We start from the raw sequence: 12772 nt of genomic DNA on the forward strand, positions 1-12772 counted from the left end.
CAGAGGTCACATGATCCTGGACTCATGTGGATTCTCTCTGTGAAGCATCCAGAGCCTTACTCTATGATCCCCCTGCTAACCCCATGGTGATGCCTCTGGCACAGAACCCAGGTTTGGAGAGGACTATTGCTTTCCTCATCAGGACATTTGGAGTTCCATCCCAACAGTCATAATGTCTACTGTAAGGTCATGGGAAAATGATTAAACTCCTTTTTGCCTCAGTCTCCTCACCCATGATGGGGAATGATGATGTCATAAGGTGAGAGGTCCATCACACGAGTCACAGATTGTGAGTGACAATATCTACTACTGTATTGTCACTAGAGAGCACACCCCTGTCACCTGGAGTTGAATGAACACTGGACATTTTCCATGCAGTAATGCGTTTATTGATCATTTGACTTAATCCCTGCATTCTGGGTAGGGATGGTGGAGACGTCCTTCTGTGATGTGAGGGTGGTCATTGGGAACCTAGAAAAAGGCTCCTCTGACCTAAGTAGGTGTTGAAGGGAGAAAGGAGCTGATCAGACCAGCAGGCTCCATGAAGCTGCAAGAATGAGCTCTCCCAACACTGTGCCAGAAGCGGGAAGTATGAGGAGCCCCTGAAGGGCCAGTGGGTGCAAGAGAGAAAGTGTGAGGCAGGTGTTGGGCACCGAGTGGTACCGGATGCTGGAAACAGACTCAGGGCAGCAGTTTCCCTTCTCAGTTCCGGGGCTGAGGGCCACATGTTTGGCCTATATGCTTGTATAATCCCATGAGGCTTGGACATTGAAGGTAGACATAACCAGAGCCTAGACAGTGGCTGGCCTTTTGGGTAGAGACAGATACTGGAGTGGCAGCAGGGAGGGCCACAAAGACAGTTTCAAGGTTCAGGAAAATGAACAGGTGATGCCAAGAAGACTAGGAGCCCAATACAGACTGTGCACAGGACCATATGCATGCCAGCATTAAAGAATTATTCACTCACTGTTCCATACAGGCATGCCTCAGCCAATCAGAGCATGGAAGCAAAAATACACTTAGACACATTTACAGTCTTAATCCCTGGCTCCGGGGAAGAAGCCTCAACACTTAGGATGTTCTAGTTTTCATTGGGATTTGTGACTTTGGCCATAAAGAGTGGAATCTGAGTACTACTGTCAATGATAGTCAGCAGGAATGGCCTATTGAATTGTATTTCCAGAGGGTTCATAATTAGAGCTGATCCCACTATCCTGACTCCTGTGGCAGCTGCTGCCTCTGTGCCCGTCTCAGCCACGTCCAGCACTGCCTTGTGGACGACCTGAGGAGAAAGACATCACTCACTGGAGACCAGGAGGGAGGAGAGCAGATTCTGCTGGTGAAGGTGTTTGGTCCTTGCACGAGCTTTCACCCTGGGGTTTCCAAGTCTCTGCTCAGGGTGTGAGATGAGGCATGCCCGGGGTCTGCTCAGTCTCTGAGAATCTGTGTTGCCCTCAAATCCACTACACACTGGGGGATGGGTATAGGCAACCCCAGTCCTTACTCCACATCAGCTTCTCAGGAGACCCCGAGGGAACAGCCAGGATGCTGACAGCCAGTGCAGGCTTCAGCATCCCTCCTGCTGCAGCCTCCTGGGGACACTTGACAGCAATGCACAGGACATGGCTTCTCATTCCCACACTGCCATGCCCCACTGTACAGACCTGAGCCCAGGGCTCTGATTGGGCACTGGACAGAACTCTAGGTATGGCCAGGCTGTGTGTCTGGGAATGTAGTGTGTGGTCATAAGACATCTTCACTACTATTATTTAGTATTCCTCTCAACTGCCATTCACCCTTGCTATTTCCTTACTGCTACTGCTATGTGCGCTAATCATCAAGCACTGGGCCATCAGTACAGTGAAGAAGTTGAGGCTAGAAGTGAAATCTCCTATAGTGCATTGTGGGTAGCATCCTCACTACACCTTAGGTTGGGGCCAGTGATGGTTGAAAATATAGCACAGACTCTCCTGTACCCAGGCTCCTTGGTGAGGTTATGTTTAGTTGATACAGGTGGGATTGGCTCATGGTATCCAGCAGAGGTATATAGGCTGTGAACCAACTTTCCCAGAATGAAGGAATCTCAGAAATGCAGGTTTTCTCACTCATTTACAATCCCCCACACTACTTGCCTTCCCCATCCACATTCAGGCACCAATGGGAATCACCCAGTGTGTCTTGGATTATCTTAGAGACTCTCAGATCCTTTTCCCCTGTGATCCCAGACAGGTCAGCCTGTGAGGAGAAGACTTCCTTGATGCCCAACTGTGAAAGGATGCCCTCCATGCTGTAGTCAGTGGAGATGGAGAACTTGGGCAATTGGAGCTTGTCTATCATCCTGAGAATGAAAAAGAGTAATGTCAGAGTCCTTGGACAGTGAAAGCATGGTGTATCTGGTGCACCTATGCATAGACATTGCTCTCAGCAAAGAGAAACCCTCTTCCTATCCATGCCTTCATCACATAGCTTTCCTCTTCCTAATGCATTCATTATCCGCTAGGGCCGAGTGCATGAGCCTGTTTACAGGGGCAGACAATGAGCCTTGGTGCCAGCTGTTCCTCTGAGATGCCCCAAATGCAGTCTGAGATGCCCTGTCATGTGGACCCTCAGACTTCGCCTAATGATCCCTCCATTTAAAACTGCACACTGCACCACACTCCAGCTTTCCTTTATTTGAACCCTCATTTTTTTAAACCTCATTCCTTCTCACCTTTCACAAATCAAATACGGAACACTTGCATTCCATGTCTCCACTCTCTCTTTCTCAACTATGAGATGAATCCAAAAGGGTAAGAAATTTTGTGCTTGAGTCTCTGATATCTTCTCAGGGTCTAAATCAGAGCTTGGCACATGGTAGGTCTTCAAGTCATCATTGCACCCCCACTGAATGAATGCGTGTGAGGGCATGAGATGTCTACACAGGGCAGAGCTGATGTTCATGGCTGATGTCATTTCAAACTCACTTCCCTCTGCCATCTTAAACCCATTCAAGATTCCCTGTAATCACAACCTGTTAGACACAGAGCACTGCTCAGCTCCTGCTCAACCTGATGTCATCTTGAGTAAAATCAGGGCCCAAACTACCTGCGTCAACAGAGGGAAATTAACCCATCTCCACTGTTCCCTGCTGACTGTCTCACCATTACACTGAGTGCTATTGAGACTCTGGGTAAAGGAACATTGGGTTACAGGCTGACAACTGGATGGGGAGCCACCAGCTCTGGTTCCTGTGGATACCCACCTGGGTCTCAGAGAGTCCTTCCATCTCCTCAGGGTCTCTGGCTGTAAGCTGTCTTCCAGCTGCTGCATCCTGCCCTCATCAGGGAGGATGAACAGGGTGCTGGCATTGCCCGTGTACTTCAGCTGCACCACTGAGCAGGACAGCTCCTCATCCCGGAAGTAGGGTGTGGTCAGAATCCTATGTTCCATCATGGGCACCTTCACAGTCCTCTTGTTGTCCAAGTAGAAGTCAGACTCAAATGTGAAATCAGGGGAAAAAGGTGTCTCCCATTTTCCTAAGGATGAAGCAGGTCATCAGATGGTAACTGAGAGATCCTACCTCCACCCCTTCTCTGCCCAGCTTCTAAGTCTTGGCAGTAATGGATCCATCTTCAACAACACAGAGTTTCCCTTACTGGTTGTATAATTTGGATTAGAGACAACGTTGTCAGATGTAGAGCATGAATGGGAAGTGATCCACAGGTCTGCTTTGGAAAGGAGAACTCAAAACCAAAGCATCCCTATGTGAGATAACTGAAAAACAGCCAGGGACTTGTGGTTGGGTGTGTAACAGAGAGACGAGAGTGACAGTGCTGAACTGGAGTCTGGAGAGAGATGGCATCCAATCTTCCTCATGTCTAGAAGGCACTGTCTTGTGGGTCAGGTTTTAGGAGAAACAGGACAAGAGAGACTATGTTCTCCCTCTCCATTCCCAACCAGTGGCTATCCTCACCTTTAAAGTAGATGTAATTCACCAGCACCATTAACGTCTGATCATCCAGATCTGAGATCAGTTCCTTGATCTTCCCATGGGTCTTTTTGCTCACATAGTCATTGATGAGCTTTTTTGCTTCATGAGGCTTCTGGAAGTCAGTCGAGGAGGCCTCGGCCTGATACAGGGCCCTTGCCTTCTTCCTGAACTCTGTCAGGATCCGCAGGCTTTTTTCAACAAACATGGTGCTGCCTGTGCTGACCTGCACCTGGTCCCCTGACTGGATGATCATGTGGAGGAGGTGCCCAAAGCCCCTGTGGATGTCTCCCTCAGGGGTCTCTGTGAGATTGAACTTGAGACCTTCCAGAATCTCTTCCAGGGTGTTGATGCTTGCTCCCAGGGACAAGAAGGCCAGGGCAGTTATGATGCTGAATGGGGAGAAGACAATGTTTTTATCTGGATTCTTCAAAGCGAGCTGCTTGTAGAGGCTGAAGGCAAAGTCAGTGTTGATGGAGGCCAGGGTTAGACTGTCCACTTTAGTCTCATTGTTTTGTTCTTCCTGGACTGTGGTTTCCTTTCCCAATGTTCCATTTTGTTGGCAGAGGACAGCAGGGCAGAATGCAGCCACCAAAAGAACAAAAGTTACCCGGAGGGCCATCTTCTCTGCTCTCTAGTTTGAAAAGAAAGATCTGTTAAGTCTCTGGGAGGGCCAGGTGGTGCCCTGACCATATTCTAGTCCTGCATCCTGGCCTGCATTGTGTCCTTGCTCTGCTGCTCATCTCCACCTCTGTGACCATCCATAGAAGGTGCTGTGGCCACTCAAATTGTAGTACCAGGGCATGGGATTTTTAATTGAAAGAAGTCACTGCAGATATCTGATATAGTCCCAAAGCTTTGGCACCACTAATGACAGGCATTAGAAGGGCAAATTGGGGATTGCTCTTCAAGCCCTCAAGGATTTCACATGATGGTTTGTATCCTAGATTAGGAAGACCTCCAGACAGGAAGAAAAATGAATGGAGTCCCAGTATCTGGTACCTGGACCATATGCCATTTTGACTGTCAGGACGATTGTGTGGCAGTAGCTAGCCAATGGCTGGACCTCTCTGGGCAGCCTGTTGAATTGTTCAGGCTACATTATTAGTAAAAGTGTTGACTTATCATGGGCATTGTGGGTGTTTTTAGGGAATTTATAGAGGGCCATCTCCACCATACACCCCTGGAATGGGAGCAACATGCATCCTAAAGGACCACATTTGAAAGCCTGTGATTGTGGTAAACATGGATGTCCATCTTTAGCCTCTGTCCACTCTATAGGTGAGTTCAGAGAATGTAGATGATAGAGGGAAGGGATGGTGTGGATGATGGCTAGGGAGGAGAGAGGGCAAGATGGGGATAGGATGCAGGGGTGAGAAAGTGGAAGATAGGGGGCAGGAGGATATGAGCAGGGAGGGAGGGGATCACATGAGGGAGTTAGGGGAAGATGGAAGGGGGAGAAGACTAGAAGAGTGTAGGAGGAGAGTGGAGCGATCAGGTGAAGGGTGTGTTGGGCATGCCTGCAGAGGAGCCAGGGACTTCAGCTGCCTTTAACTGTGTTTATTGTGATTAATGAATCCTTTTCTTTGGAAAAACATTCAAATAATAGTTTACTTCAAAATGATACCCACAGAAAACAGGCTAGTCTGCTTGTGCAAGAGAAAACCTGGCTGAGTGGCTGAGTGGTTGTCTGTTTTCTTCGCTATGAGCAGGTAGAACCCTATTCTTCGCCATGATATTAGAGAAGTGAGGTCCCTGAACCCAAGGGGTTTCCTTTCTGTTGTATGCACAGCAGGGATGCCACCTGCCCCATAGGGCTTTTGTAACAGTCCTGTGCCCCCCTACTTATGACAGCAACACCCAGGCTTGACTATGTCTTAATACTTTCTCCTGTGCAGAAGTAGCAGGCTCCATCCACTCTCCAGGAGCACCGCCCATGGTACAAGCATATTCCATAGGCATGAAGATGCAGACAGGAGAGAAGATTTATATACACCCCGAAATGTCCAACCCAGTGCCCAGGAACAACTCCTTATCATGCCCCATATCAAGACCCCAGCTATTGCAAATACCACAGTCCTGGCAAGGCTCCTCTTCTGTCCCTGGAGAGAAAGAACCCTGAGCATTACCTGTAGAGCTGATGCAAGCTGCCAGCATCTGTTTTAGGTGAGTCCCTATGTTCAGGGTTGCTGCACGCCCAGGCTGTTGTTCTTCCATAGCATACTGATGTCTATTTATCCCCACCAGGGCCTCCTCCTCCTTTTTCTTAGGAAATGCTGAAACACACAAGCTGTGCTCTGTGCTTGAATTTCTGGTGACATGAATTATGACGCTTTACCTAACAAACACTTTTGCAATCAACGATGCAGGTGATGCTGGATTTTCAGGTTTTGGCTTCTGTTTCTCCGATGGCTCTAACCTCAGCGTGGAACAAGGGAGTTGTCAGAAGCAAAAAGACAAACCCCACCTATTTCCGTGTAACCATCCAGTCTGGCAGCAATGGGCATATTCTCAACAGCAACTTGCTCTCCCCACTTTGACTATCAGACTTCTGAAGGGAAGCTGCCTTGCCTGGTGGTGAAGGAAAACCCCTGAAAGCAATCCATCTGCAGAGCCTGGCTGGCTGATCTGATTATAGTCCTGTAGAGAGACAGGAACATTGCAGAACAGAGGTTAATAATCACCTTCTCCTGGGCTAAGCGCTGCCTCCCCAGAACAGCCATGTTTGTCTCCCTCTGTGTCAGAAGCTGTGACAATAGTGTCTATTAACTTATAGACAACTAGCTTCAACCCAATAGCCAAGGATGTCAGCAGATAACATCTTGAAGCTATATAGAGCTTCCCATCTTGATGCACCTGCCTCTCTGAGGTTTCCACCCCTGTATTTTAAACTTGCCTTGATTTGTGACTCTCTCTTGTAAATCTATATTTTTGTGAAATTGCTTCTACATTAGAACAGGGAATGTGGGTAACCCAAACCAGTCTTCTCATACCATACTCACTCACAATGACTATTATAAAGCATCTGCTATTCTCTTTAAGATGGCAGCTGTGGAGTTTGTGTCAAAAGTGGGGTTAAAGTCTCAGCTGCAAGGTGTCTGGCCCCAAGCTGCTGTCCCCAAAACGGAGGTGCTGGTCTTAACAAGAAGGATTTTGGCTGGCTAAACAGAACCCTAAATGCAGGGCTCTATGTAACAGAGAAGCAGACAACCCATGGTGCCTTCCCACAAATGTCAGCAATCTCAGAGAAGGGCACCCAGCTCCCCTTCAATCCAAAGAGGCTGAATCAGCTCTCAGATCCCTACCCTGATCTCATATAAGATCTGTCTTCTTTTATGTCTTTTTGCCCCTCCATGGACTCAATCTATTCTTTAAACTTCCCTCTGAGACATCACAAGCCAGGCCTCCATCCTCCGCACAGCTCTCGACATTCTTGTCTTCCAGCTCCCACACAACATCCCACTGAGATCCCAACACTCAGTGGCTTCTCCAGCCCAAAGTCCCAAAGTCCTCCCACTATCCTCCCAAACCACAGTAGGTCTGTCACAGCAATGCCCCACTGCACTGGAACCATCTTGTCTTATTTAGGGTTTCCTATGCCTGTGATAAAATACTGTGACCAAAAAGCGAGTTGGGGAGGGAAGGGTGTATTTTTCTTTTAGCTCCACATGTCTGTTCATCATCGAAGAAACTTAGGAGAGGAACTCAAGAATGAAAGAACCTGAGACAGGAGTTGAGGTCCTGGAGGAATACTGCTTACTAGCTTGCTTGCCCTGGCTTGCTCGGTTTTCTTACAGAACCACCACACCTGGAGTTCAAGCAGCCACAGTGGGCTGGACCCTCTTTCTTCAATAACCAATGAAGAAAATTCCTTAGAGCCTGATCTTATGGAAGTATATTCTAAATTAATATTCCCTTCTTTGATTTAACTATTTGTTTGTGTGCCTGACACAGACCAGTCAGCACAACACCCATCAACAAAGTGGTCACGTTGATAGAGATGAAGGTTACATATGGGTTTAGCAACATGAACCACCAGATAGCAAGGGTGACCCAGTTTCATTAGCCACTGAGTGCCAGATCTGCCAAAAGTAGAGCCCACCACTAAGACCTAGATATGGCATCATTTTCCTTATATAGCCAGCAATCACCTGATAACAAGTTGACCACATCAGATCACTTTTTTTTCTTGAAAAAGAAAATGGTTTGTCCTTACTGGATGTGATGGTTGTTCTCAATGACTCAAATGTTTGAATGCTTGACCCACAGGGAGTGGCACTATTAGGAGGTGTGGCTTTATTGCTGTACGTGTGTCATGGTTGGAGGAAGTGTACTTCAGTTCATTTTTGCTGCCTATATATCAAGGTATAGAACTCTAAGCTCCTTTACAATACAATGTTTACCTGAATTCTATCATACTTATAATGGACTAAATCTATGAACTGTAAGCCAGGACCAATGAAATGTTTTCCTTTATAAGAGTTGCTGTGGTCATGGTGTTTCTTCACAGCAGTAGAATCCCAGTCTAAAACACTGGAGCAGATACTTATTCTGGTTATGGATTTATCTTTCCTGTGTGGACTGTTTCTGTCAAAACCATCATCCATGGATTTAAGGAGTACCTTATCAATCATCACGTTATTCCACACAGTATTGCTTATGATCAAGGAACTCACTTCAGAGCCCAAGAAGTGTGATTTCACTGATCTTATCTTGTCCCTAACAATCCTGAAACACTGGGCCTGATAGAGATATGGAATGACCCTTGGAAGACACAGTTACAGTACCAATTATTGGCAACAGTCTGGAGGTCTGTGGCAGCATTCTCTAGAAAGTGATATACACATCCAATTGTTTTCCTATATATAGTATGGTTTGTCCTGTAGCCAGAATCTACAGGTTCAGGAGTTAAGAAGTGAAAAGGGAGGGGCTCCCCACACAATCACCCCAAATGATATAAATAAAGATTTTTGATTTCTATTACCATGACACAAACTCTGATGCCCTTGAAGTTTTGGTTTAGAAGTCAGATTGCCCGTGACAGGAGACAAAGCAAACATTCCACTGAACTGAAAACCCAGACTTCTACCTGGATACTTTGGGTTTCTTTGGTTTTTATCCAACAGTCTAAGAATGGAATAACTGTGTTAGCTGGAGTGATTGATCCAGATTACAAAGCAGAATTGGACTAGTTCTCCACAGTGGAGGGAAGAAACATTATTCCTGGAGTTCATGTGATCCCTCAGAGGATCTCCTTGTGTTACCATATCCAGAGATTAAAGTCTTGTGAAACTGTAACAAAGTAATCCACTCAGGATGACACAGGAGTGAAGGCATGGGACACTTCTCCAGGAGAGATGAAAGACCAGGTGATGTGCTTGCTGAGTGTGCAGGAAATACAGAGTAGGTAATGGAGGAACATAGTTATAAATACCAGTGAAGGCTGTGTGACCAGTTCCAAAAATGAGGGTTATAACTGACATGAGTGTTTTGGTCATTTAAGGTTAAGAATGTATTTATCTAAGTATTAGTGTTTTATTTCCTCAATTTCTTTATCATACAATATAACATTAATTCAGAGAATACCAGTGGGTATAATATTCAGTTAGGACATGCTAACAGAATGACTCTCAAAGAACATCACTATCTATTATCAAATTAATAATGAATTTCTGGTCAGATAAAGCATAGTGACATCATATTAGGTGTGACTTTGACATGTTAAATATACACTGTATTTACAATTGTACATGGGATAGTTAAGACATAACTAAGACCTGTTTATTGTTTTCGATGGGAACATGATATGTGTCAAGATGATACCAGGTGGACATGTGACCGTCAACATGACTCCATCTGGATTTAAGTAAAACCCAAGCATCAGGAAATTCCTGTCAGGAAATGTTTCTTACATGATGATTTTAAATAGGGAATGACATTTTTACTTTGGATCTTTTGAGATGGGAAGATTCACCTTTAATTCAGGCCACACTTTCTGACGGCAGCCTATAGAAAGGACATAGAAGAAGGAAGCTTGATCTCTCTGCCTGCTTGCTCTCACTGTCACTGACAAGTCCACTCCTTCACTGGCATCAGAGCCTATTCCCTCAGGATTCCAGCATATAGTGAAGACCACACGAGACATGTAGCATCGTGGAGTGACCAACTACTGCATGTTTGGACATTTGATTGGTAGACAGCCATTGTTGAACTAATTGGACCACGTTGTGTAAGCAATTTCCACAAATCCCCTTTCTCTATATACAGATTCACTGGATAACTTCTGTTCCCCTAGAACACCCTAAGATCTGAAACTTAATACCCCATTCACTTAATGTGTTCAATGATGAATGGGTAACTATGGGGACAAAGTCATAACCCATATAATTTAGTTCTATAAAGTAATGTTCCACTCTGCTCAATCATGATGATTTCATCAATGAGCCATGTAGACTCTTCACTGCAATGGTGACTTTTCTGTGAGAGTGTCAGTTATCACTTATGTCTCATGGATAAAATGTTGACAGCAAACCTGGAGGGCAACATAGACCTGACTTATGAAACTACAGATTCACCATTCCCTCCTATCCACTAGTTTTTTTGTTTTGTTTTTGTTTTGCAAGGGGGTAAGTATTGTTTTTTTGCTATGTAGGGAAGGGTTATGGTTTGAAAGTGGAATGTCCCCAGAGGAAAAAGAAAAAGAAAATGGTCATGAGATTGAATTGAACAGGGAACCTTCCACAGCTGTCAAGTCTTCAGCCAACAGTGTGACTCACGAGAGGCCCTGAGGAAGAATCACCCAGCCTGGCTCCCCATGAGTGCCTGACACTGTGGAATATTCCATGTTTATTGCTTCAAGTTGTGCATTTGAGGACAATTTATTCTGCACCAGCAGATGAGTGAGAAGAGACCAGTCTCCCTCATAGTTCTTAGCACCAAGCGAGAGAGTGAGGACAGACATGTCACAAGACAACATGCAGGGTCACACAGACATGACTAACGTGAGTCCTCCATGCTCTGACTCCATCTCGTGTTTGCTCACACAGTTCTCAGCCCTCTCTGTTCCCCCACAGCAGTCATGTCTGTCTTCACATGTGGTTGAGATTCCCATGGACACGTCCATGGTGCAGAAGAATCAACCGGAGTTGCAGGGAACCGCAATAAATAAAGAAGATATAACTCAAAATTGTTTGTCATGTTATAACTGAGGAAAGTACTCTGTTATGCCAGGAAAGAAAATTTCAACTTGATCTGATCTTCATCTAAATAGTATGCAGTTTATGGTCTTTGTGGGTTTTGTCTTTAAACACGCTGTCTTCTGAGTTTGTTTAGCTATAGATTTTTGGAAGCATTTGTTCACTCTTAGTCTGACCATTAATAAATGCACTTAAACCATTAATTGTCTTAGTAGCATTGTTGCCAATAATTATCTCATGTGGATCATTTCAACACACAGTGGTGTCTCACAGGGGACTCTTCCCTAGGCAGGAGCTCCCTTTCCTGCCCTTCTTTCTCTCTCCAAACAGAGAACATGATGGCCACCAGGGTTGCTCTGTCCTTCATGCATAAGACCCTGTTGCATCCTCAGCAGCACCTGATGAGGTGGGCTCCGTTACTGACTGCGACTGTGCAGCATCTCAGGGTCAGACAGCAGTTGATGCTGAGCCAAGCCAGGAGTGTGGTCCAGAGGGGCTGGATGGTGTCCATCCTCTCCATCAACTCAGCCTTGGTCCCTGCTGATCCTCACCCATCCTGGCTGTGAGGAAAAACTAGTGTAACACATGAAAAGGGCACAGCCTTCCTGGTGGTGTGAAGTGTGGCTGTGTTATCCAAGTGTTCATCAGAATTCTAGGTACAGATGCTTGAGCTGTAGACATTTCCTCCCATCCTGGTGGCTGTCTCCTTTCTGTAACAGAACTGGGGACCCCAAACTACATACATATAAGCAAAGCCAGCATCCCACGAGGAAGCTAGTTCCCCAGCCCTCTTTTCTCTCTCCTTGAGCATTTACTTTATGTGATTCTGTGTACTTGTGAATGTGTATTGTGCATCCATGTGCAAATCCATATGAGTTCAGAGGTCAACCTCAACTGTCATTCTCCATGCATGATGGCATTGATAAAGGGACTCTTTGTAGGTCTGGAAGACACTGAATTGCCTGGGTGGCTAACCAGGGTGTCCCATGGACCCACTTCAGCAGAGTTGGGATCAAATTCATGTGAGCACACTTGGCTTTCTTTCTTCTGTTTCAGAACATAAATCTGTCTTTTGCATTTGTTGGAGTTGGTGGGAAACACATTACCCACCTCTCCCTGTCCCCAGCCCTCATTCGTCCCTTACTGTCTTTATATGTATAAAGCTTGACTTGTCTCAGGCCCAAAGCTAAGAAGTCAGTAGACTCTGGAAAGAATTGTATGGAACTTAGATTCAAACCTAACATTTGCTTCCCATAGTGGGCTATCTCAGCTGTGCTGTCCCAGTGACAAAAGGCTAACTGACACAGTCCTCTACATACTTCCTGCTCTCTTTTCCTCAGCAAAAACATCAGAAAATGGACAAAGGCAGACAACTGGGCAGCAGCACAGCATCCTCTCAGAAGGCTCTGGAGTTGACTGTGACCTGCAGATCACACAGTTGCACCTTGGGGACCCTCACATGGGCAGGGATACCATTATATACTTCGTCCTGTCCTTAGGTATCTGAGATCACTACTGTAAGCATGCCTCTTCTCCTTCCACACTTTGCTACCTCTATTGCACAGTGAAGTGAAGCAGTCCCTGCAGTGGGTTCATCACCAGGGAAACA

General features: G+C 45.9%; 1 protein-coding gene across 1 annotated transcript; it reads right to left on the minus strand.

Moving 5' to 3' along the window:
- Nucleotides 1–1081: 1081 nt before the first annotated feature.
- LOC121132780 (serine protease inhibitor A3N-like) lies at nt 1082–4589 on the minus strand. Its single transcript, XM_040742565.1, has 4 exons — nt 3953–4589; nt 3242–3515; nt 2190–2338; nt 1082–1284 (listed from the first exon to the last, which is right to left on the minus strand). Exons 1-4 carry the CDS (start codon nt 4587–4589, stop codon nt 1082–1084), a joined length of 1263 nt encoding a protein of 420 aa, XP_040598499.1.
- Nucleotides 4590–12772: the final 8183 nt, after the last annotated feature.

This window comes from Mesocricetus auratus, unplaced genomic scaffold (genome assembly GCF_017639785.1).
Source record: "Mesocricetus auratus isolate SY011 unplaced genomic scaffold, BCM_Maur_2.0 Super-Scaffold_15014, whole genome shotgun sequence".
Taxonomy (NCBI): Eukaryota; Metazoa; Chordata; class Mammalia; order Rodentia; family Cricetidae; genus Mesocricetus; species Mesocricetus auratus.

Excerpts from the sequence above, each read along its gene's own strand:
- LOC121132780 (XM_040742565.1), bottom strand. The coding sequence starts at position 4,589 with ATGGCCCTCCGGGTAACTTTTGTTCTTTTGGTGGCTGCATTCTGCCCT. Across the intron at positions 3,516-3,952 it reads GAATTACATCTACTTTAAAG|GAAAATGGGAGACACCTTTT; the intron begins GTGAGGATAGCC and ends CTTCATCCTTAG. Across the intron at positions 2,339-3,241 it reads AAGGACTCTCTGAGACCCAG|GATGATAGACAAGCTCCAAT; the intron begins GTGGGTATCCAC and ends TTTCATTCTCAG.